This window comes from Callospermophilus lateralis, chromosome X, assembly GCF_048772815.1.
Source record: "Callospermophilus lateralis isolate mCalLat2 chromosome X, mCalLat2.hap1, whole genome shotgun sequence".
Taxonomy (NCBI): Eukaryota; Metazoa; Chordata; class Mammalia; order Rodentia; family Sciuridae; genus Callospermophilus; species Callospermophilus lateralis.
In genome coordinates, this window is record NC_135325.1 from 51,219,871 (window position 1) to 51,245,916 (window position 26,046).

General features: G+C 38.3%; 1 protein-coding gene across 6 annotated transcripts in view; it reads right to left on the bottom strand.

Annotated features, from left to right (window-relative positions):
- The window catches only part of Taf1 (TATA-box binding protein associated factor 1), an 80,525-nt gene extending 56,621 nt beyond the window's left edge, over positions 1–23,904 (bottom strand). For 3 of the 6 annotated variants that reach the window (XM_077107548.1, XM_077107545.1, XM_077107543.1), the window contains exons 1-18: positions 23,725–23,904; positions 22,686–22,800; positions 22,434–22,550; positions 17,915–18,034; positions 16,663–16,904; positions 16,047–16,265; positions 15,404–15,622; positions 14,867–15,074; positions 13,228–13,404; positions 12,628–12,755; positions 12,423–12,530; positions 12,112–12,285; positions 11,191–11,364; positions 10,876–10,980; positions 7,454–7,654; positions 7,147–7,288; positions 6,118–6,248; positions 5,076–5,156 (exon numbers count right to left, since the gene is read on the bottom strand). In XM_077107548.1, the coding sequence (XP_076963663.1) occupies positions 5,076–5,156; positions 6,118–6,248; positions 7,147–7,288; positions 7,454–7,654; positions 10,876–10,980; positions 11,191–11,364; positions 12,112–12,285; positions 12,423–12,530; positions 12,628–12,755; positions 13,228–13,404; positions 14,867–15,074; positions 15,404–15,622; positions 16,047–16,265; positions 16,663–16,904; positions 17,915–18,034; positions 22,434–22,550; positions 22,686–22,800; positions 23,725–23,904 (2,841 nt within the window). The remainder of the gene's footprint in view (positions 1–5,075; positions 5,157–6,117; positions 6,249–7,146; positions 7,289–7,453; positions 7,655–10,875; positions 10,981–11,190; positions 11,365–12,111; positions 12,286–12,422; positions 12,531–12,627; positions 12,756–13,227; positions 13,405–14,866; positions 15,075–15,403; positions 15,623–16,046; positions 16,266–16,662; positions 16,905–17,914; positions 18,035–22,433; positions 22,551–22,685; positions 22,801–23,724) is intronic. The other 3 variants (XM_077107547.1, XM_077107546.1, XM_077107544.1) reach the window with 3 other exon arrangements.
- Between the last annotated feature and the right edge of the window lie 2,142 nt (positions 23,905–26,046).

Genomic DNA, 26,046 nt, shown 5'->3' on the forward strand with positions numbered 1-26,046 from the left:
GTTCAAGGCCAGCCTCTGCAATTTTTGAGATGCTAACTCAAAATAAAAAAGGCAAGGGATGTAGGTAAGCAGAAAAGCACCACCGGCCTCAATCCCTAGTACTGCCAAAAAAAAAAAAAAAAAAAAAAAGAATGACCTATATTATAAAAACAGGTTAAATATTGGCTTTCAAAGCAGTGGCTACACATAGCATCACTAAACTAAAGTGTGTTCTATCCCTGCTACCGGTTTGATCAAAAGTATCTACTAGCCCAGCACAGTGGTGCATGCCTATAATCCCAGTGGCTTGGGAGGCTAAGGCAGGAGGATCACTAGTCCAAAGCCAGCCTCAGCAATGGCGAGGTGCTAAGCAACGCAGTGAGACTCTGTCTCTAAATAAAATACAAAATAGGGCTGGGGATGTGGCTTAGTAGTTGAGTGCCCATGAGTTCAATCCCTGTAACAAAAAAAAAAAAAAAGCATCTACTAATCCCATAAAATAGAGAAGACAAGCGGTAAATGTGGTTACCCACAAAGACCAGACAAGAGTATATACAATTAGTTAGAAAATGGCCAATTCTCGATTTAAGATTCAATCTTAAAGGCTAATAATAATCTTTAACTTCTGAAATTCTTAAGACATTCTCATTTTTCATTCCAATCTTAAAGATATATTATAGTGCTTTTGTTTCTTAACTAATACATAAAAACCATACTCATATATGGGGTACCATGTGACATTTAGATATATGTATATATTATGCAATATTTAAATATCATTAAGCATGTTTATTTCCTCAAATATCTACCATTTTTTATGGTGGAAAACATCCAAAATCTTTCCTTCTAGTTTCATGACCTCATTTCCTGCTTCTTTTTACAGTCATTCACTCATTTAACAAATATGTATGTACTACACGTTTTCATGGACCTCATGTTAGTGAGGAAAAAGCAAAGAGCCAATCTAGTTCAATACAATGTGATCACTGCCATAAGATAGTAAAAGGTGCAATGCATACATAAAGAAGACAAGGAGGATAACGCAATATGAATCCAGAGAGAGAATGAATTCAAAATTCAGGGAAAGCCTCAAAGAAAACATAAATTGTAGATGAAGGTCAAATAGAGGAGAAATGGCAAAAAATTACTCTGGGTAGACAGAATAACATTTGAAAAATTCTGAAAGGCAAGACAAAGAAATTTAAGTAACTGAATCAACTTCAGTATGTTTGGAGCTCAGAGTACAAGGCAGTGTCGGGAAATTAAAGGAGATCAGTATTATGTGCAAGATCCAAACCATTTAGTTTTATGAATTATGCTAACAATTTATTTCTTTAGAAAATGAGGTGCCTTGCCCATTGCCGTGGCCCATGCTAGCCTAAGCAACTTGGCAAGGCCCTAAGTTTAAACTTAGTGAGACCCTGTCTCAAAATTAATTTAGGGATGTAGCTCATTGTTGAAGTGCCCCAGGGTTCAGGTCCCAGAATCATAAGAAAAAAAAAGATGCCTGAGAAAGTTTCTGAGTAGGAAAGTGATATGATCAAATTCCTGTTGTAAAAGATCATTCGACTCTTTAACAAATGATACTAGAGTAAATAAATTGACAATCATATCTAAAAAATGAACCCTAATACTTACCTTGTGCCCAATACAAAATGAACTTAAAATGGATCTATGTGTAAGATCTAAAGCAGTGAAACTTTAGTAGAAAACATAAAATTCTTGCAAACTTGTGTTAGAAAAAATTTCTTAGGTATAACACAAGTGACAAAAGAAAATACTGACAAGACGAACTTCTGCTCTTCCTAAGATACTCTGAAAACAAAAGACAAGCCACAGACTGGGAGAGAATCTCTATTAATCATATACCTGATAAAGAACAAATGTCTTGAATAAAAAACACTCAAATCAATAAGGAAAAACTAAAAATGAAGACAAAAGAAATGACAGACACTTCTCCAAAGATTATATCTAGGTGGTAATAAGCACATAAAAAGATGCTTGATACTCTCTTAGCCATTATGAAAAAAAAAATTTTTTAAATTTGACACGGGGCCTTGCTATGTTGTCCAGGCTGGCCTTAAACTCCTGCCTCAGCCTCCCATGTAACTGCGACTACAGGCACATATTACCACTCCTGCTTAAGAAAATGGAATATAAAACCACAATGAGGGCTGGGATTGTGGCTCAGTGGTAGAGGGCTTGTCTGTCATGTGTGAGGCACTGGGTTTGATTCTCAGCACCACATATAAATAAATAAATTCTACTGACAACTAAAAAAATAATTTAAGAAAAACACAATGGAAGACCACTTCACACATACAAGGTAAGCAATAATTAAAAAAAAAAAAAAAAAAAAGAGAAATAACAAGTGTTGATGAGGACAGAGAATAACTGGAAACCTTCTATACTCCTGTTAGGAATGTTAAATTGTATAGTCCCCATAGAGAAACAATACAATAATTTCTCTAAAGGTTACATATGATATTATTATTAGGTCTCGCAATTCCATTTTTAGGTATCTGTCCAAGAGAAAAAAATAAATTTAAAATAGCTTTATTCATAATAGCCAAAAACTGCTGGGCATGACTGTTCACACTTGTAATGCCAGCAACTTAGGAGGCTGAAGCAGGACGATTCCAAGTTCTAGGACAGACTGGGAAACTTAGCAAGATCCTCAGAAACTTAGCAAAATACTGTCTCAAAAACTAAAAGTGATGAGAATGTAGCTCAGGGGCAAAGAACCCCTGGGTTCAAGTCCCAGTACCAAAAAAGAAAAAAAAAATACACCAAAAAACTGGAAATTATTAAAATATTCCTGCAAAAGTGAGTCAACAAACTGGTAGTTCATATCATGGAATACTTCACGCAATAAAAGAAACTATAGATACACACAATAAACTTCACCAAATGGTGCTAGGAAAATTGGATATCCATGTGCTAAAGAATGAGGTCAGTTAGACCCTTACCTTATAACATATATAACAATTAAATCAAAACAGATCAAAGTGGCTGGGGTTGTGGCTCAGCAGTTGAGTGCTTGCCTAGCATGCGTGAGGCACTGGGCTCGATCCTTAGCACCATATAAAAATAAATGAAATAAATGAGATACTGTGTCCATTTACAACTAAAAAAACAAAACAAAGAAACAAAACAAAAAAACAAAAAAAAACAGATCAAAGATCTAAATGTAAGAGTTGGGCTGGGATTGTGGCTCAGCAATAGAGCTAGCAATGTGTGAGGCCCTGGGTTCGATCCTCAGCACCACATATAAATAAAAGTATTGTGTCCACCTACGACTAAAAAAATATGTATTTAAAAAAAATAAATGTAAAAATTAAAACTAACACTCTAGGAAGAAAATATAGGAGAAAAGCTTCATGAGATTGGATATGATGACTTCTTGGATACGACACCAAAAGCACGAACAACAAAAGTAAAAACAGAAAATTGGAGTACTTTAGAATGTGCATCAAAGGACACAATCAGTTAAGTCAAAAGGCAACCTACTTGAAATGGGAGACACTATTTGCAAATCATTTATCTAATAAGGGGTTAATATCCAGAATATCTAAATAATTCCTACAAATGAATAACAAAATATACCAAACAACCTAATTAGAAAATGGGGAAAAGACCTCTTAATAGACATTTCTCCAAAGAAGATATACATATGGCCAAAAGACACACGAAAAGAAGCGCAATATCAGTTATTAAGAAAGTACAAATCAAAGTTACAATGAGATATCATTTTACATCCACTAGCATGGTTATTATATTTGGGAAGCTAAAGCAGGAGAATCACAAGTTTGAGACCAGCTTCCGCAACTTGATGAAATACTGTCTCAAAACAAAAAATAAAAGTGCTGGGGATGTAGCTTAGTTGTAAAGCACCCCTAGATTAAATCCCCAGTGCTGGGGAAAAAAGACTAATAATATTAGCAAATATATTAAAAATATTAGAACCTTTGCACACTTCTGGTGGGAACATGATATGGTGCAGCAGCTATGGAAAACAGTATGGACAAGCTTTAAACACAAGTACTAATATCATAATTAGTATATTATCCATCAATCTTATTTCCAAAAGAACTGGAAGCAGAAATATTTGTATACATGTTCACAGCAGCACTATTCACAATAGCCAAATACAGAAGTGACCAGAATGCCCAGCAATGGATGAATAAACGTACAAAATATGGCATTACATATATAATGGAATATTATTAAGCCTTACAAAAGAAGAAATTCTGAGATGTGGTGAAACTCTGAGTTTGCCTAGCAAAGTAAGGCCCTAGATTTCATTCCAGCACCACAAAAACAAACAAACAAAACCTTTGCAGTTATCTACAGAAGTAAAAAAAAAAAAAAAAAAAAAAAATTTTAGAAATAAAAATTAGAATGGCGGTTGCCAGTGGTGGAAGGTAAGGAAAAACGGAGTTGTTTAATGAGTACAGAATTTCAGTTTTGCAAGATATAAACAATTCTGGAAATTGATTATAAAACAATGTGAATGTACTTAACAATAACGAACTGTTTGCTTAAAGGTTAAGATGCTAAATTTAATATTATGTACACTTTTTAAAAATTGTTTTTTCTAGTTGTAGATGGACACATTATTTTTATTTATTTATTTATTTTTAATGTGGTGCTGAGGATTGAACCCAGGGCCTCATGCATGAGAGGCAAGTGCTCCTACCAACGAGCTACAACCCCAGCCCTTATTATATACATTTTGTCACAATTTTTAAAGAAGGAAGAAAGCACAGTGTAAACTAATTTCATTGACCTAAAATTATAGAAAAGGCAAAGTAATCTATATTGACAGAACAAAGATCAGTGCTTACCAGGGCACAAAGAGGATAGAAAGAGGTATGACAAAGGGACTTGGAAGGGGGGACAAAGAAACTTGCAGGTGAAAGTTAACACTTATTTTTGTAGTGAGAATTTCAGAAGTATAAACATATGTCAAAATATATTAAAATAGTAGACTTTAAATATGTGCAGCTTATTGTATGTTAATTGTATCTCAATTCAGCTATTTCCTTAAAAAGATAAATGAAATGTTGTAATAGAAAATGAGTGTAAAGTCTTACTTCATCATCAATCTTCATCTGAAAATCTTCCTCATTTTCTTCTTCTGGAGCGAAAAAGGACTTCTCACCATAGCCAGCATCCTGGAAGAGGACAATTTCATGCAATTGCAACACAAAGAGCACAAATTCTACTGAATATCAAATATCAAAGTATATCTTGCATAGAAAGTAAATTCTGTAAAGTCTTTATTCTATCACCACTGTATATATCCTAAGGCTATTGATGAACTTACTAGCTGATATAGGGATAGTTAGGACCCATTAAAAAAAAAAAAAAAAAAAAAACTAAACAGAGATGCTCACTTCCCCTGTTTATATGCTGATCTTTTTTTTTTAATATTTTATTTTTTATGGTTGGACACAATACCTTTATTTTATTTATTTATTTATTTATTTTTGAGAGAGAGAGAGAGAATTTTAATATTTATTTTTTAGTTTTTGGCGGATACAACATCTTTGTTTTTATGTGGTGCTGAGGATCGAACCAGGGCCACACGCATGCCAGGTGAGCGCGCTACCGCTTGAGCCACATCCCCAGCCCTATTTTATTTATTTTTATGTAGTGCTAAGGATCGAACCCAGGGCCTCACACGTGCTAGGCGAGTGCTCTACCGCTGAGCCACAACCCCAGCCCCTATATGCTCATCTTATAGAGATTGAACTAACCACCCAAATGGATAAGCACCGATTTTCAAAGCAAAACAATAACGGGCATGGTGGCACATGCTTGTAATACTAGCACCTCAGGAGGCTGAGGGAAGAGGATCACAAGTTCAAAGCCAATCTCAGCAACTTACTGAGACCCAGTCTCAAAAATGGCTAGGGATGTGGCTCCACGGTTAAGAGCCCAAATAAACAAGTAAACCCCAAGTACTTCCTTAAGTCTTCCCATTGATGATTTAGGTATATTGTAGTTTCTCCCAGAATTGATATATAGAGAAATTACCTCATAAAGTTTGCATTTCTATGTAGTTGTTAATAACCTAGTAACTATCATCTCTAAGTCACAAGCCTAAGCAGTACCTACGAAGAAGTTGCTCACCTTCAGTCGCTGCTCTGCAGCTATCATGCTATAATAAGCACAGCACTGCTCTGGTGACACCATGGCTCTGATCTCCTCTTCAGTTGGTAAACGAAAATCAGATTTCAGTACCCACCAGTTTGAGTCCATCCCTAGAAAAGATACAAAAACACCATTTTGAATTCTAAAGGTTCTGACATTTATTGACAATAAAAGTACAGCAACCAAAGACTGAAATAGGCAATGACGTAAATGATAATAGACCTCACCCCCATTAACATGACTATCTGACCAAGAAAAGTCCTGTTAAGTTTCCAGAATCTCATTTTAAAACATCCAACAATCACACTGAATTCCCTAGTGTTCAAATATCATGAAAGCAATCAAGGGCTGGGGCTGAAGCTCAGTGGCAGAGTGCCTGCCTAGCACGTGAGAGGACTGGGTTCAATACTTAACACCATAAAAATAAGCAAATAAAAATAAAGGCATTCTGTCCATCTAAAACAACAAAAAATTTTAGAAAAAAAGGGCAATCAAAAACTGAGCACATGCCTATAATCCCAGCAACTCAGGAGGCTGAGGTAGGAGGATCTCAACTTCAAGGCCAGCCTCAGCAATTTAGTGAGGTCCTAAGCAATCTAGCCTGACTCAAAATAAAAAGGGCTCGGGACGTAACTCAGTGGTAAAATATTCCTGGGTTGTTCAATCCGCAGTACAAAAAAGAAACAAAAAAAAAAAAAAAGCCATGGAAAAAGCAATCTTGGGGCTGAGATTGGGCTGGAGCTCAGCAGTAACACACTTACCTGGCAAGTATGAGGCACTGGGTTCAATTCTCATATAAATAAATAAAGATCTATCAATAACTAAAAGAATTTTTTTTTAAAAAAATGCAATTTAAACCTCCATAGTTAGAAGATTTGCTACTTTCTCCTTCCAAAGGCCATCAATCTATTTTATCAGTTGTATGCTTATCCTTTAACTCAATCATCATAATTCTTTGAAATTATGAGAAAATTACAGAAAGGAAAAGTAACTGGTCACACTGATGACCTGTGCGTTTGAAGTCAGCACAGAGCTTTAACCTCTTCCGGATGCTGCTTTCTGAATGGGAAGGAAAGGCTTTTTTTATATCTTCCATTCGGATGCGCCGAGGCCGATCTTTACTCTTCCAAAAGAGGCGGTAAATAAAAACCTGCCCAACAAACCAAATGTATTTTATTAGATAAAGGAAAGGATAGATATCCTCACCAGGGTCCCTTTCTCTGCTGAGCTCAGATGTTTTCATCTTTCCTATGTCCCCAAATCTAGATACCCATTTCTTATGCATCCTGACCCCCGACCCACACTCCCATTTTACCTGGAGGAAGTCTCGAATGTGCGTATTGGCCCTTTTGGAGTTAGGCCCAGGAACTTCAAACAAGGGGCACTGCTGTCCAACCACAAAAATATCTACTAATTCCCGAATATAGTAACCCTGTCTTGTCCGAATGATCAGGAAGTCAGTTTCTGGCATCTTATGAAGATAAATTGGAGCACGAAAAAGGTTGTTCTCAAATGCCTAACAAAAGTAAACACAAAAATCAGACAGATTAATCCTAGGAAATTCAGTCAAGTAATGACAAAGGAAAATCAAACTTGCTCCTCTCCATTAGTCTGTTTATCCAATAAAATAAATGAACAATCATATGGAATACATCAAGAAAGGTTAGACTTTTTTTTACTCATTGTCTTTTAGAGTCAGAAAGAAGAAAAATATAAGATTCAGATTCAGATGAGGCTGGCTCTGCCGTTTGTTCTATGAAGTCGGATAAGTTTTTTTAATTTCTCTGAGCTTAATTTTCTACAAAATGGAAATATTTAAAATGCCTATACTTCAGAGGATTGCTATGAAGATTAGATGTAAAAATTACTTTATAAACTAACAAGTATTAGTATGCTATTGCTCTAAATCTCTGCATAGCATCTGACACACAACAGGTAAGATCAAAATATTTACTGAAGCTGGACATGGTGGCACACATCTACAATCCCAGCAACTCAGGAGGATGAGACAGGAGGATTGCAACTTTGAGGCCAGCCTTAACAACTTAGCAAGACCCTAAACAACTTAAGTGAGATCCTGCTGTAAGATTCTTGGTAAAAAGTACCTGCAGGGTTCACACACACACACATATATATATATATAATTAGTGCATTAGTTAAAAAAAAATTAGAAAAAAACAATGAAACAGCATGCCAGAGAAGACGACTAAACACAAGAATTAAGAGGAGGACAGGGGACAATAAAGAAATATTAAATGTAGTTTAAGTAGAAGCCAAATGGGGATCAACGGAAGAAGTCTATGAGTCTAGGAAAAGCCTTCCCAGAAAATCCTAGAAGCTGACAGAAAGGGGACAATCTTCATTATACAGGTGAGAAAAGTTCTGAATATGAAATGTAGACAGAAAAAGGATTACAAAAAGTCATTAAAGGATCTTTAAGAGATTACAAAAGAATGGGTGTAGTGGAGCAACCCTGTAATCCCAGAAATTCCAGCAACTTGGGAGGCTAAAGAGGAGGATCTCATGTTTAAGGACACCCTGGAGAACTTAGACCCTGTCTCAAAACAAAATTTTAAAAAATGGGCTGGTGCCAGCAGTGGTGCATGCCTGTAATCCCAGCAGCTTGGGAGGCTGAGGAAGGAGGATTGCCAAGTTCAATGCCAGCCTCAGCAACTCAGCAAGGTTCTAAGCTGCTCAGTGAGACCCTATGACTCAATGGTTAAGCACCCCTGGGTTCAATCCTTAGTATCCCCCCCAAAAAGAGAATGGGTTAAGGTTGTAGTAGCTCAGTGGTAAGGCATCCCTGAGTTCAGTCCCCACTGCCACTAATAAAATGAGTCTACAAAGGAAGGGCATGGAGGGGGCAGGGTGCAATGGCACATGCCTATAACCCCAGCGGCTCAGGAGGCTCAGACAGGAGGATCATAAGTTCAAAGCTAGCTTCAGAAATTCAGCAAGGCCTAAGAAACTAAGCAAGACAGTGTCTCCAAATAAAAAGTAAAATAAGGTGGGGATGTGGCTCAGTGCTTAAGCACCCCTGGTTCAATCAGGAGTACCAAAAAAAGGAGAATGGAACCAGGCATGGTGACACATGCCAATAATATTAACAACTTGGAAGGCTGAGACAGAGTTGTAGGTCCAAGACCAGCCTGGGGGCTGGGGTTGTGGCTCAGTGATAGAGCACTTGCCTAGTATGTGTGAGTCATTGGGTTCAGCACCCACATGTAAACGAATGAATAAAACAAAGGTGATGGACCTTTGTTTTATTCATTCATTTATAAGACTACTTCTATTAGAAAAAAAAAGACCAACCTGAACAGCTTAATGAGAGATCCTGTCTGAAAATAAAATTTGAAAAGGGCTAGGGATATAGCTCAGAGGTACAGTGCTTGCCTAGCTTGTATAACCCATTAAGTTCAATCCCGGTACTGCAAAAGAGGGAAGGGGGGAGGTGGGAAGAGGAGGAAGGATAGATTGTGGTAAGGAGCTAGAGAGTGTAGCCCAGTGATAGAGCACAAGCTTTCTAAGGCCCTAGGTTCTATCTCTAGCAACACACACACTTGCATACAGGCACACACCTTTAAAGGGAAATGGAATATAGATGTAAAGGATAAAGGAAAAAACTGGAGGATACACAATAACAATAGTGAAATAAATTAGGTAAAAGAGTAAGGAAAATGGCAAAGATTGCCCAAAGAAATGAGACAAGGCTGGGTTGTGGCTCAGTGGCAGAGCACTTGCCTAGCATGTGTGAGGCACTGGGTATTTCTCAGCACTGAATATAAATAAATAAGGTAAAGGTCCATTGACAACTAAAAACTTTTTAAGGAAAAAAGAAAAAAAAAGAGAGACACAAAAATCAAGGTAGAACAATGCTAGAGAGTTCCTCACAACATCTGTGGACTTCCATACTTTCCCTTAAATATGCAAAAGCTATTATCAGTATACCCAATACCCATTAGAACAAAAAATAAAAAGCATATTTCATTATCATAGGACCATAGATGGTCCAATACACAAAAAGATCACAACTCATTACCATAAAGTACCAATTTTACACAAAGGAATTAAACATTCATAAATTACATTACATACACACTAACAGGCACACACAGACTTTGGAAAGTGAAAATATTTTCTCTCCCCATGTGGTTTGCACATAGTAATTTCCAGCAAGCCTGGGAGGGAAATGAGCAATACGAACTCAGAGCAGGATCATGAGCCTGCCTGCTCCAGCTTAAGGGGAACAGTCTGGAAGATGTGGCAGTTATTCCAATCCTACATTAACTTCCATATGTCACACAGATATTACTGGGCTTATCAGTGTGTATTTATAGAAAACTTCTTTATTTAGCCTCAGAATAATGCAATTAGGGATTGGGGGTGTGTAGTTCAGTGGAAGAGCACTGTTCAGTGTTTAAGAGACCCTGGGTTCAATCACCAGCACCACAAAAAAAAAAAAAAAAAAAAAAAAAAGGAAGGAAAAACAAAATCAAAAACCCCACCCATTATTAAGGACCAGTTTTAAGAAAAAGATTATTTAAAAATTTTTTTAGATTATACAGATCTTTGCTATACTTTATACATGTAATAGTATCTCAATCAATTAGAATTGGTTCTTTCTGGGCTAATATAATAGTATCTCAATTAATTAGAATTGGTTCTTTCCTGGGCTAACTAGCTCCTTATCTGTCAATTTCCCTAGCAAAAGAATAAGAAATAGAAAGAATTCTTCACCTGTAGTAATTGGCCAGGATGGAGAGAGCCCAGAAAAGGAGATGTATGGCAGTAAACAGTTTCCCCATATTTACAATCTGGAGCTCCAGGATCTTTTCCAGGTTTCTATGAGAAACACAGCAAACTAAAATTACTATCACAGGATATAATCAATAAACCAATACATAATATTGCATGAGCATAGCACTTATTAATATTAACCACAAAAAATATTGTTGCTCCCAAGAAATTTATAATATAAATAACTACATATTCACAGATCATTGATATGTAATTATAGCTACAGTAATAAAAGTTTTTTGAGCAAAGACTCACCCGTTTATAATAGTTTTTTATCTTGGTTGCCATGCCAACTTGCATCATTAAAGGTCCATTTTCCTCACTGTATTCTGCAAGAATAAGATCTCCATCTTTGCCTGTGAGGTCCTGAGGTGTGCGCATAAAAAACATCTCTCCACCACCGGAAGCTTGCCTCTCTTGTTCTCTCATCTGTCCAGAACAAAGAAAATACAATCCAGCTACTGACAGGACAATAACTATACACACTGATGTAATTCAATCTGAGAAAACATAAAAAATATTTTACCTTACTATTTTTTCAACTCCATTGTGAAAAATTTTCAAACATTAGTAAAACTGAAAAAACAGTTCTATGAATACCTATTATCCCACTACCTAGATATAACTTCATATTTTTCCATATTTGTCTATAACTATCTCTCTATAATTCTTCTGAACCATTTTTGAAGACTGTAAGTCACCACAATGCTTTACTTGAAGTATTTTCCTATATATCTCCTAAGAATTAGGCTGTTCTCCTAAATAACCAAAATAAAATTTCATCATATCTATGAAAATAAACAATTCCTTAATATAATATCTAACACACTCCAAATTCACATCACAATTTTTTAAAAATATTTATTTCTTAGGTGTAGATGGACTCTACAATGCCTTTATTTTTATGTGGTGCTGAGGAGCGAACCCGGGTCCCGCCGATGCTAGGCAAGCACTCTACCACTGAGCCACAATCCTAGCCCTACATCACAATTCTTTTATAATTACTTTTTAAATTTTTTTAGTTGTAGATGGACACAATATCTTCTTTTAAAATTTATTTTTATGTGGTGCTAAGGACTGAACCTAGTGCCTCACACAGGCTAGGCAAGCACTCTACCACTGAGCTACAACCCTAGCTCTTATAACTTCTTTTTTGTAACCAGGATTAAGATATACCTTGGCCTTCTTTTTTATGTGTTTTAGCAAAGGCTGGACTGAATGGGGACCTGGCTGAGACAGTGCTCCAAAGGAATACTTTTTCAGAGGAGGGCGATGAAACTGCCGAAGTTTGATGGGGCCCATGTGTGTGGGGAAGAATGGCTGTCGTAATTCCACAGCAGGAATTGAGTGCTAAAATGGGAAATAGAAAATTTAAAATTAAGTACTGATTTAAATTAGTAAATTAGCCAAGGTAAGATCTACCCATATCCTTCATCAGAATAAAGCTGTGGGATCCCCTCCACCACAGAAAAGATGCTTATTTGTACCTGAATAATATTCCCTCCGAAAGTACCTCGAAGACCCTGTTGCTTGGGGTAATAATACTCATCATTGGAGAGATTCCAGGGATCTTTCACTTCTGGCTGAGACATGTTCTAATGATAGAACATAAAATAAACCTTAGTCAGACTACCCTTCTCCATTTCCTTTGTTTGTTCTTCTAAACCCCAAGTCCCTTTTCTCTTATCAGACCTGCTGTGGTTCTTCCTTAATGACTCCTGTTTTCCCTAAGAGAATTCGACTCTTCTTTAGAGATGATTCTTTCTTACTCTCCTTAGAAGGAGAATTAGAAGTAGCCTCCTCCTTCTCATCAGGAATCTCTGGGGATAAAACAAAAATGACTCTGGAGTTGCTAGCCCTGATTTACATTACCTACTGACATATCTGAAGTTCCTAAAGATGTCCCCAGACCATTTCTAGTCCACAATTCACTCTATATGCGGGACATCTTTTTTCTTCATATTTTTATTGGTGCATGATAGTTGTACATAATGGCGGGGATTTGTTGTTACATATTTGTACATGCACACAAAATAACAATATAATTTGGCCAATATCAATCCCCACATGCCTGACCTCTTAAAAGAGCTACTTTCTCATATCCCTACATGAATTTTCCCTAAATGATACACACAAACTAGAAACAGAGCCACAACTCTGCTCTCTCAAACTGTTACCTATAAATTTATAGTTTTGACCTTCTCCAACTCTTCAGATTTCCTCTTGTCCCTTAACTTTAGCAGCAAGCTATCAGAGATAGAGAAAGTACACTGGCCTCTGCCAGTAACATACCCAAAATGAGGTTTTCATCATTGGGATCAAGTGTCAAAACCGGAGGCTCCAACAGCCGGGGCATGGCCTGTGCATCCCAAATAATATTGTCTTCCCAGCGTCCATACACCAGATCCTCATTGTCAATGGGGAAAATGGAATACCAAGGTTTGTCATCATCCAGAGTAGCTGTAAAACCTAGTCAAAATAGGAAGAAAAAACAGGAATAGACAAAACTTTTATGCCACTTTCAATCATCATTCTAAGCAAACAGAAAGCAAATGTAGCTACTAAAAAGGAGCCTATTTGATACAATGTATCTCAATTTTTACAAACTGTTGCAGACAAATTGTTCATTACTATATTGTTTCTAATAATCAGCCCAAATGTTTAATAAAGGACTGGCAAAGTAAATTATGGTAATAAAAGATATGTTAAAACATGCTAACAGTCGGGCACAGGTGCATGCTTATGAATCCCAGAGGCTCGGAAAGCTGAAGCAAGAGGACTACTAAGTTCAAAGCCAGCCTTTATAACATACTGAGGTCCTAAGCAACTCAGTGAGACTCCATCTCTAAATAAAATACAAAAAAAGAGCTGAGGATGGGTTCAAAACCCAGTACCAAAAAAAAAAAAAAAAAAAAAAAACTTGGGAAATTTAGAAAGGTACAAAGAAAATTAAAGCTGTCTGTAATCTTACAAATCAGAAATAACTACAGTGAACCCTTTAGTATATTTCCTTTTAGTAAGCTTTCTGGTTATAGAGCCTGCTGCTTCTTTCATTTTTATAAATGGGCTATCAGGTATTCCGTTTCTTTTTTTTTTTTTTTCGTTTAAAATATTTCCCATGTCATTAAACGTTTTTACAAAGAACTATGAAATGACATAGAAAAATATGCTGAGAAAAGTACAATATACAAAACCATACATACAGAAATGAACTCAAATATGCATATACATATATCAAAACAGAAGTCAAGGAAAACACATCAAAATTTAACGTGATAATCTCTGGATAGATTAGTGGTGATTTTCTTTCTGACACTATACTGTATTTTCAAAGTGCTCTACATTAAGCATGGCATACTTTTTAAAAACCTATTTAAGATAAAAAACAAATTCTAGGATTGCAAAGAAAAAGGGGCTTTAGGGGCTAGGGTTGTGGCTCAGTGGTAGAGCACTTGGCTAGGATGTGTGAACCACTGGGTCTGATACTCAGCACCACATAAAGAAATAAAAAAAACTAAATTTGAAAAAATTTGGGCTTTAGAAACAAAAGTATACTATAAAGCTTTGTTATCTTCAAAATGGCTGTCACATTTTTCTAATAAGAAACCAGAATGGGGGCTGGGGTTGTGGCTTCAGAGGTAAAGCACTAGCATAAGTGAGGCTCTGGGTTCAAGCCTCAGCACCACATAAAGTAAAATAAAGACACTGTGTCCACCTATAACTAAAAAATAAATAGAAAAAGAAAAAAGAAAAAGAAACTAGAATGGGCTGGGGACAAGGCTCAATGGTAGAGTGTTTGCCCAGCATGTGTGAAGCCCCGAGTTCAATCCTCAGCACTACCAGAAGAAAAAAATATGAAAAAAAAAAGAAAAAGAATTCGGACTAGAATCAGAGCTCAGACCCAAAACAAAGAGCCATCACAGAAGCACACCTTGCTGAACATTGTAAGCCATAGCATTCCTAGTCATACTGGAAGGAAGCCAGCCTGCCAGGCTTGCACGCTGAGGTTTTGTCCCTTTGTGTTTGACATCCTCCCCATCCCAGATGATATCATCCTCCCAATGCAGCTGTGTCACCATCAGGAAGTTTTCATCAGCCAGAAGATCAGTGCCATTGCTTTCCTCAAGTTTCCTAAATTCCTGTAGAAGCAGAAAAGGAACAAGTCCTTGATTGGTCAGTTCCCACTCCAAATCCCACACCAGAGATACACAAGACATATCAAAAGTGGTACTTAAGAGAACCACCTTATAACAGAATATATTTTTCCTCTCCCACTCCTAGTTTGGAACAGCTTATTTCACAAACAGAATCCTTAGAATGAGGGCTATTACCAGGATGATATACCATACCAAACCAAGCAAAAGCCTTAAACACACTTCCTACCACATATTTCCCCTTCTAAAAAGCTTAGAAAAAAAAAAGGTGATAAGAGTGCTAAGCACAGATTCCTTTTTTCAGTGTTTCTTACCTCCATCATTCCACATTTTATCACAGGTTCATGTTCAGTCTTTCTCAATTTGAAGCCATAGTCAAATCCACTGCCATCTTCAGGGACACTTAGCATATCATACCACAGTCGGGCAGGCCCATAACGCCACTCAGCCACTCTTGGTTTGGTGTCTGTCACTTTATCTATATCTCCAGTTGACTGGGAGAACTTGGACTCCACAGGAGCCATCATTGTGATCTGTAACAGAGCAAGGAAGTCAAAAGGGGAGAATTTCCCTATCCCAGATATCCTAAGTCTATAGGGAACTAACAATCAAAAGGAGAACTTAGAAGAGTCAAGATGATGATTCTTGACTAGGAATCTTTACCTGGAGTTAGAATGTAAAAAACGGAGGTATACTATGGCACATTCTGCCTCTTATTCAAACTTTCTTATTCAGCACTATATCACCCACCATACTTGCCTGCGACTGCTACTCCCACCCAAATCAAATACTATTACACCAAGGAAGGGACAATTGCTGTACTTGACTCATAATCAATCACTGATAATTAGCACAAAACTCTGCCTGATGAGGTGTTATTTCCAATTTTGACATAAGCTGGGAGATCTTGTATCTTTTCTCCTTATAGGCCTTAACCCAGGTCTTTGTGTTGCCTACTTCATCATCAGAGAGACACTGCTCTGGAGGTGGTGGTGGAGCATAGTCATAGTTCCACAAAGACTTCTGGTTGACTTCTGATTCTACTGAACACTCCACTTCCTGGATCTGTTCTTCCTGTATCAGCTCCCGATGCTTCTTTTTTCTCTTTCTCCGAGCACTCCGCCAAACTGATGGGACATTCTTCCCTGGTCCAAAAAGACGTAAGAACCGTAACACCTAGAACACAGGACATATTACTATGTCAGAGACTCAATGTCAGATAGGAAATAGCAGTTTTTTTGTTTGAAAACTCTCAAGGGATCTATTCTACTATAGAGAAATTGAGACATTCAGATTTATAAAATACATAACAAAAGTAATGTTCTCTTAATAATTTGGACTAGTTCTTCTGAGATAATAGGACAATTTCTAATAAGAACACATGTCCTATAAAAACATACACAAGTTCAAAAAAAGACCTAATATAGCATAAACAGCTTTTACATAGACAATTATGTTCCTGAATAAGGAAACCCTTAAGTCCTATTCATTCTATACTCAGCATCTGAACTAAGAACTCAGTATCTGGAAGAGGTCAGTGGTTTGCAGTATGGACACTCTCCACAGTAAGTACCTTTCCAGGCCGAAACTCTGGAAAAAGTTCTGTGACACTCGGCAACAACTTGGTGGCATCGTGCTGCATAATCCCAGCCAATGGTAAGGTCAGCTTTCCATCCTCAGATTCTGCCTGTGTTGCTTCCTGAGGTCCCATCTCAGATTCTGAGTCAGAGGAACTACTGAAGTCCACTTTCTCTGAGGCCAAAGAGGAAGGGGCAATGATGGAGGGCAAGATGATGCCTTCTCCATCTTCAGACACTGCAACAAGGAAGAAAAACGCCTTTGGCATGTAACTGTTAGCATAATTCCTCAAATTCAGTCAATACCCACTCTAGGCAAAATGCATGGCTTAATGGCAGGGGATAGAGTCCCAAGCACCCAAATTACTAGCCTGCAACCCAGAAAACTTATCCAACTCATTTCTTCCCACCATGCCCAACTCACCTTGTACCTGGTACCCTAGGGTTGTGACGAGAGAAAACAAACACTATTACTACATTTACTACTTTCCATAAGTGACCAATATTGTGCCCAATGTAACCAAAAGCAAAATAATGTAATACTTATAATATCAGTCAGGTCCTATGCTGTCCAGTTCAGTAATCCATAAAATGGAGAATTTTAAGCCCACAGGATAATGATGAGATTGTTTGGCATAAAATAAAATCTACGCACAAAGTTAACAGTGACATTCAGCCTCCAGACTAAAAAAGAAATGGCTTGAAACTCCAACAGGAAAAAATTGGGGTTAACATATCACCAAAATACAGGAGACCAAAGGTGCTCTTCCCAATCAAGCCCATGACAAGGTTATTACTGTTATATTCTAGATTGTCTCTTTTGAACAGGTAGTTTCTAAATGTGAGTATGCAAATTAGTTACATCAGAAATTCTTGGGAAAGTCTTTTTTCCCCTATGGGAAAAGTGTTTGAAAATTCCTGGGTTCTACCCCAGATTCTCTCAATCAGACATTCCAAGAGTGAGAGTAAGCTGTCATTTTTAAAGACTTGAGATAATTCTGATAAGCAGTAAGATTTGAGAATCACTGACCTAAACTACTACTTCTTGACTGCAGTTCAAAATACTGTTAAATGTTTTAAAGGTAAAGTTTCTCTTTAATACTAAAATCTGAGATTATATAAATCATTATTAGAAGTGTTATCCTTTCCTAGCAGTTTAATTTAATAATCTCTCATACAGGTAACAAAAGCCTGGATTTATGAATGTAAATTTGTTCCTTGAACAATAACAGACAAGTCTTTACTTACCACCAGTAATAGCATCCTGGTCCTTATCTTTCTTCACTGGTCCTGGCGGTGGAGGTGGAGGAGGCATCAACTTGCAATCAATGTCTTCACAATCAGCATCATAGTCATCTTCATCATAATCTAAAAAAAAGCAAAGTAGTTACCTCCTCAACATCCAGAATGCTGGACAATAGCCTTGAGCTTCCTTGCCACTCGATAATTTAAGGCACAATAAGAAGCACTATACATAGCCTTTAAGAATACACAGAACGCCAGGTGCACTGGCACACACCTATAATCCCAGCAACTTGGGAGGCTGAGGCAAGAGGATCATGGGTTCAAAGTGAGTCTCGGCAACAGCGAGACACTAAGCAACTCAGTGAGACCCTGTCTCTAAATAAAATACAATAGGGCTGGGAATGTGGCTCAGTGGTCGAGTGCCCCTGGTTTCAATCGCAGGTACCAAAAAAAAAAAAAAAAAAACCCAGAAGATGTAGCTTCTGCCTTCAAAAAAGATATTACTTCATGGTTTTAGCCAAATGCTTACTACCTCATACAGAACATGGGAAAGCTTCAAAAGCTATTTGAAATCTTTTACTGATTAAACTCCAGGGCTTTGTGCATGTGAGGCAAGCATTCTAGCAACTGAGCTATATCCCCATCCCCCTTTTCCTAATCATATTGTTTACTTCTGTTTTATCTTCACCCTGCTCAATCTCATAATTGTAATGAAGAATTTTCTTGCCAGTTTCTCGTAAGATCAGATTTTATTCTCATCTCCCAAGTCTTGGACAGTCTTTTTTTGCAGTTTATTATTATTTTCACTGCTCTCTAACCACCAGCAACACTTAATACTTGGTCCTGAATGCTCTTTTATTCTCCTGCATAATCCCAAATTCCTTTTCTCAATAATTGCCCTTACCAGTCCCAAACCCAAATCTGTATTATTTTGCCCTGACTTAGCACATCTGTAATTCCACCATATCTGTTACCGCCCATAGAACTTTACTACTCAGATATCCCCTTCTGTTACTATCAATGCTACATCCATCCTCATTCTTCCACCTTATGATTTTAGTCGACTTTCTCCTTGATCAATCTGTCAAGCTGCTTTGTATATTTTTCCAAACAATCATCAGTGCAGTAATTACAATTTTCATTCATTAAGCTTCCATTATGTGCTGGGAATTTTTAGCAATTTTATATATAATCTTAATAATGATACAAAACAGGAATTATTCTGTATCTCATACTCTGTATCTCATATTCTGTATTAAGTCATACTGATGCAGTATCAGTATTGCTCAAGTTTGACCCTGGCTATCATTTTCCATAACTGTCACCCTACTCCAAACATTGAAAACTTTACATCTAGCCTGTGAGAACAGTCTCCAAGTTAGTCACTTTTGCTCTTTAATCAAAACTCCAGAGCAACAAATAACACTTTTCTAAACTATCACATAGGAAGAAAGGCTACTTAACATTTACAGAGCATCTACCACAGTACTATACTATGTAGGCACTTTCAAATCAAAATTCTCATAAGGCATATTTGGGGGGCGGGGCTATTGGGGACTGAACTCAGGGGCACTCAACCACTAAGCCAGATTTCCAGCCCTATTTTTTTATTTTATGTAGAGACAGGGTATCATGGAGTTGCTTAGTGCCTCACTTCTACCGAGGCTGGTTTTGATCCTCCTGCCTCAACCTCCTGAGCTGCTGGCATTAGAGGAGTGCACCACCACATCTGGCTCCCAAGGCTTTTTTTTTTTTTGATGTCGGGGATTGAACCCAGAGCCTTGTGCACGCAAAGCAAGCACTCTACCAACTTGAGCTATATCCCCAGCCCTCACAAGGCATTTTAATGAGATCAACATTATCACAAACAAGAAAACCAAGAGATTATTACAAATGAGAAAGCCAAGCCTCAGAGACCACATAACTTGCCCACAGTCACACTGAATATGAGTTGTAATTTGAACCTATGACATTCTGAACCAAAGTCCATTTCTTTTTCATTATACCACCTGCTTCTCACTTAACGGTCTATGTTGATTTACAATTCTTTTCGGTATCAAATTGCAAGTAATGTATAAAGGTGCTAAAAAAATTGTTCTATACTTGTTTTTTGCTACTCAGAAGTTTTCCATTACTTTTAAGAAAACCTGCTGACCAATTTCCCCATATTACTTACTTACATCCCTAGTAAAGACAAGAAAATTGAACCTGAAAAATCAGAGCTGCTGCCACTTCCCCTTTAGCCTAAGCCAAGGTGCTCAAAAATAATAGGTATGCAATTTGACAGTAATTGTGGTATTCCACCAAAACTAAACTAAACACTCTAGCTAGGCATAGTGATGCACACCTGAATCTCAGCAACTCAAGAGGATGAAGCAGAAGGATTCCAAGTTCAAGGCTAGCCTCAGCAACTTAGTGAGGCCCTCAGCAATTTAGCAAGACCCTGTCTCAAAATAAAAAAGATCCAGGGATGTAGCTCAGTGGTAAAGCACCCCTGGGTTCAATTCCCTGTAGAAAAAACAAATAAATGTAACACTATACACAAACATGAGCTTATGGTTGGCTTGTTTTATATACTATGAAAATTTGTTTTATATTTGTTTATTCCATTGTCCACAAAATAACAGTATCCCTGAAGGCACAGCGTACAACTAATATTTTTCATGGGTTACTTCTTATGTTTGTATGCCATTAATTCCCTTTTTATAAGTAGTACCCAAATCCATTCACAGGCCCTCAAAAAACTAAGCTCAAGTACTTTTTTTAATACCTTTATTTTATTTATTTTTATGTGGTGCTGAAGATCGAACCCAGGACCTCACACATGCTAGGCAAGTGCTCTACTGCTGAGCCACAGCCCCAACCCCATTAAGCTCAAGCATTTATAAAGATTTTATCTGAATTTCTCAAGAGCACAAAATCTAATTTGAAGAGGTGGACAATAAAAAACAATTTCACATAGAAGTTTCAAGCAGTGAGAGACAGCATAGGGCACTACAAGAATAAACTATGATCAACCACTTTAAATTCAAGATCTCGAAACAGAGCTCCAAAAGATTTAAAAAAATGGATTTTATTAACTTTGCATCATATTGCCTATTAATGTTTATAGCATAAAATAGGTGCTCAATATCTAATGAACTGAATTCTTAAATTTTAGGATATGCCACTAGCTAACTGCAGAACTTTTGATAGTTTCACATTCTACTAAAATTCTCTTCAAGTTGTCCTCATCCATTAGGATGTTAAGAATCAATCATCACTAAGTCATCTTCCAGCTCGATATATACATATATTTTTTTTTTTTGGTAGGACTGGGGATTGAACTCATGGGTACTCTACCACTGAGCTATATCCCAATTCTTTTTATTTTTTATATAAATAAAATTAAGCTGTTCAGGCTGGCTTCAAATCTTTGATCCTCCTGCCTAAGCCTTTCAAATTCACTGTGGCTACAGGTGGGAGCAACCTTGAAATTCTGATTCTACAATGCAGCACCATACAATGGGGAGAAAATCTAATATTGTAAGCAAGCATATCGGTGATGAGCAATTTGAGCCAGAAATTACAAATGCTCATTTGTATATGAAACTGTATACTTAATCCTTTTTGTACTATCAATTCTTTGAGGACAAAGACTGAGCTTGTTTCACAGATGCCAACTTTATTTTTACTTGGGATTGAACTCAGGAGCAGTTTACCACTGAGTCACAACCCCAGCCCTTTTTTGTATTTTATTTAGAGAGAAGGTCTCACTGAGTTGCTTAGTGCCTCACTTTTTACTGAGGCTGGCTTTGAACTCATGATCCTCGTGTCTCAGCCTCCCAAGCCACTCGGATTAAAGACGTGCACCACCACACCCAGCTTATAGACTCCAACTTTGAAAAGCATCTGAAAACAGTGCTATGAACCCTGTTACTAAATATCAGAGATCAAGAAAGAAAGCATTATCATCCTTATCATTAATTGAGAATTTCAGACTTAACAGTATGAGGAATAGAAGCTTGAGTATGGCAAAATTGTCTGAAAATACACAAAAAAGGATAGCAGCTACTTGGGACTGACAAAGGGAGAAGAAGAGCAAACACGTGGAGAAGGCACAATGACAGGAGGCAGACAAGCGAAGCGCTAAGCAACTCAGTGAGACCCTGTCTCTAAATAAAATACAAAATAGGGGTGGAGATGTGGCTCGGTGATCAAGTGTCCCTGAGTTCAATCCCTGGTACTCCCCTCTAGAAAATAAAGAAAGCAGGCAGAGAAACCAAAGCCCAAGCCAGACATGTGGTATACTCCTGTAATCTCAGCAACTCAGGAGGCTTAGGCAGGAGGATCCCAAGTTCAAGGTCAGCCTCTGCAACTTAGCAAAACACTATCTCAAATAAAGAAAATAAAAATAAAAGAATAGGGATATAGTTCAGTTTACAGTGCCCTTGGGTTCAATCCCCAGTTCCAAAAAAGAAAAGCCCAGACTACACACATAAAAATGCAATGGAATTCTATATTTAAGACACCAAAGAATCACCTGAGTGGCAAAGGGGCTGCAAGCTCCCCATTGTCTGCTGATATCTTCGGCTTTCATCTTCTGCTACCTCATTGATGTCTGAATAGTCCACAGCATCTTCTGTACTCCTAATCCAACCTATAAATAAAAAGTGGGGAATCTCAAGAAATAGCCAAGGAATTCTCACTCCTTCAAATAGTTCCCTTTAAAAGTACATGTGCCGCAAGTGGCTAGCCTCCTCCCCCACCTTGCTCCCCATAACCCAGACTTCACCTTCATCATTTACCAAGGCACCGTCAGTCCCAGTCAATTCTTCATTTGCAGTGAGTTCAGTGATCAGGCTGCCCAGACCCAAAGCCCCCAAGCCTGCCAGGTGCTTCTTACACTCCTGAAAAAGGGACAGCACCAGAATCAAAGTAACAACTAAACCTGAGTGTCCCAGACTCCCTGGTTCATAACCACCATATATCCACATGAAAAAATGATTCTGCAGTGTGCTTGCTAAATTCAAGAACTGTACAGTAAATCCACTAAACTCCACATTTATCAGATCTTTATTAAATAAAGTACCATGTCCAATTTCATGGCCACACTTTAAGGTAACAGGACTATTCAAAGAACCACCTCCAAGAACAGCAGTTCTCCAAATAAAGGCCAAAGCAACTGAGGTCATCCGGATTAGAACTGATCTTTTATACTCTTTAGTGTGGGAGTGTTGTAGGGGAAGGGGGACATTGGTCAACATCTTTATTCCTTGAAAATAAATTAAAGGGAAATCAAAGCAGCTAGTTTCACTTGGGCACTGGTAACAATGTCATGAATGGTTTTGAACACACTGGGACCAGAAGAGGGCTGCCCCCTTCCCCTCGCCCCGATGGTTTTAACATTCACTTTTCTACTGCCTAGGGCTAGAACCCAAGGACTGTTGCAGGCTCTAGAGCCATCCAAGTCAGCGATGTCAAAAATGCAGTTTCAAGTTTTTCCAAGGTTCTAATTTTAAAGGTTTGAAAGCAACTTCACTAGGTTCACCAATTGTTTGGTCAAGTAAAACGTAATCTCCAAAAACACCCACCCCGCATCCCAGACCTTCTTACTTGTCTCCTGTTTTCCCTCTTTTCTCCCCAACCTTGCCCATAACTGCACCCTCTCGCTCTACACTACTCTTTAATAAAATCTATGAAGATACAGTACTATTCGCTTTCGTTAATAACGTCTTCTATTCTCATTTCCCAAGCAGCCTCTACTCTGCTTGCTCCTTCTACTCTCCTTAGCCACACCACCCTCAGCCCTATCCCCACGCCCACCCCCTCACATCGTCCAAGACGTTTTCCCCCTCCAGCTGCCCAGCTCCATTGATGTTGCCGAAAAGGAAACCGGTTAAAGAAAATGGGCCGCCTCCGGCAGAATCTTCATCGCTGTCCGTGTCGGACATGATGGCGGCAGTACTGCCGGCAGCGACTGCGGACAGTAGCAAATCCAAGCCTGGTCCCATGGACCGGAAATAAAAACATCAGTCGCACAGAAGTGACTAACAGGGCTCCTTGACCCTACATGCCCCTACCGGAAGTAGAACAAGGGAAAAAGCAACCGGAAAGACCGGCTGTCCTACAGGGAAATAGATCGGTGTTACTACTTTACTAGCCGTTTTTGATTCGACCATGCGAGATCACGAGGCTGGGCAGGTGGGAAGTGGTTGGTCAAAGAAACTGTTCGGTCCCGCCCCCTCAGGTACGCGCGTGCGTTCGCTTTGCACCGGAAAAGGGCAAAGCATCTTTCTCCATTCAGAAGGGATTGTGGAGTCACGTGGCCTGTGTCCTGAAACTGCAGGTCACCACGTTACGATACTGGGAAGTAAGAGTAGGGGTCGGTTCGTTGGTTTGGTGCTGCCTGCGATTTTACTGCTCCTTTCCAAAATGAAATTTCCAGTGAATTGTTCAGGCAGCCCCCAGCTGTCGCAGAGGTATCGGTGCAAATTACTTGTTTTGAATTTACATTTCCCCATAGTAATAGATTTTCCCCACAACGTCTTACTTTCGGAAATGTGAAAGATTATTAAAATTAACTGGCTCTTCACCTAGATTGACAACGTTTTTCCCCTGAATCATTTGAAAGTGGGTTAGTGGGTTGGGGGGGGGCGTGTAACTTGGTGGTCACGCAAGCACACCCTTGGGTTATTAACCGGCAACGGAAAAAAATTAAACGCTAACATGGGTTCCTCAGTCCTAAAAGTAGTTATCTTACTATGTAACCACAGAACCATTATCACATCTTTAAAAACCGAGTCAATATATGTTTAACATACACAATATCTATTTACCTACTTGTCCTAATTGGGGCATTTTACATATTTTCCAATGCAGGATCCATAAATGCGTTGCGTTTTTTCCATCTCCCTTTAGGCCAAATCCACGTGCCTTTTTTTCTTTGTTTTTCATGAGACTGGATTTTTGGGAATAATCCAAGCAATTTTCTTGAAAACATTACATGTCCTGAAGGTAATTGTTTCTTCGATTTGATTACATTTAAATATTGTACATGCCATAAGAAGGCACAATGTTGTCCCAATATTGGTAATACTAAATTTGATCATTTACATAAAGTGGTGACTGACAGATCTCTCCATGGTAAAGGCATACTTCCCCCCCTTCTGTAATGAAAAAGTAATCTATGGGTGACATTTTGAGATCCTGTGACTATTTAGTTCCAAATGCTGTTTTACCCAATGATTTTGATTGCCTGAATCAATTTTATTGGGAGAGCGCAAATGAGTGATTTTTCAAATTAAGTTCTTTCTACATTTATTAACTGAACTTATTCAGTAAACAAAGTATTACCTCCTTTCTTTTATTTTTCCTTATTATTTATTTATTGGTACTAGGGATTGAACACAGGGGCACTTTATCACTGAGCTAGATTTCCAGTCCTATTTTTTGGTGGGGAGAGGGGTACCTGGAATTGAACTCAGGGGCACTCCACCACTGAGCCACATCCCCAGCCCTTAGAGACAGGGTCTCACTGAGTTGCTTAGTGCCTCACCCTTGCTGACGCTAAATCCTCATGCCTCAGCCTCCTGAGCAGCTGAGATTACAAAAGTGCACCATCAAGCCCTGCTATTTCTAGTCTTTTTTTTTTTTAAGTTTTAGGTGGACACAATATCTTTATTTTATTTTTATGTGGTACTGAGGATCGAACCCAGTGCTCCATGCGTGCTAGGCGAGAACTCTACCACCGGGCCACAACCCCAGCCTCTCTAGTCTTTTCTTTTTTATTTTGAGACAAGGTCTTGCTAAGTTGCTGAGGCTGGCCTCGAATTTGAGGTCCTCCTGCCTTAGCCCCCAGAGTAACAGATTACAGGGCTGCACTACTGCACCTGGCTGTATTTTTCTTTTTCTTTAAGTACTGGGGATTGAACTCAGGGGCACTTAACTACTGATCTGCATCCCCATCCCCAGCTCTTTTTTTGTATTTTATTTAGAGCTGGGTCTCACTGAGTTGCTTAGGGCCTCAATAAATTGCCGGGTCTGGCTTTGAACTCAGGATCCTCCTGCCTCAGCCTCTCAAGCCACTGGGATTACAGGCATGCCCCATCGTGCCTGACTGTATATATCTCTAATGCTTTATAACATAGTACTAT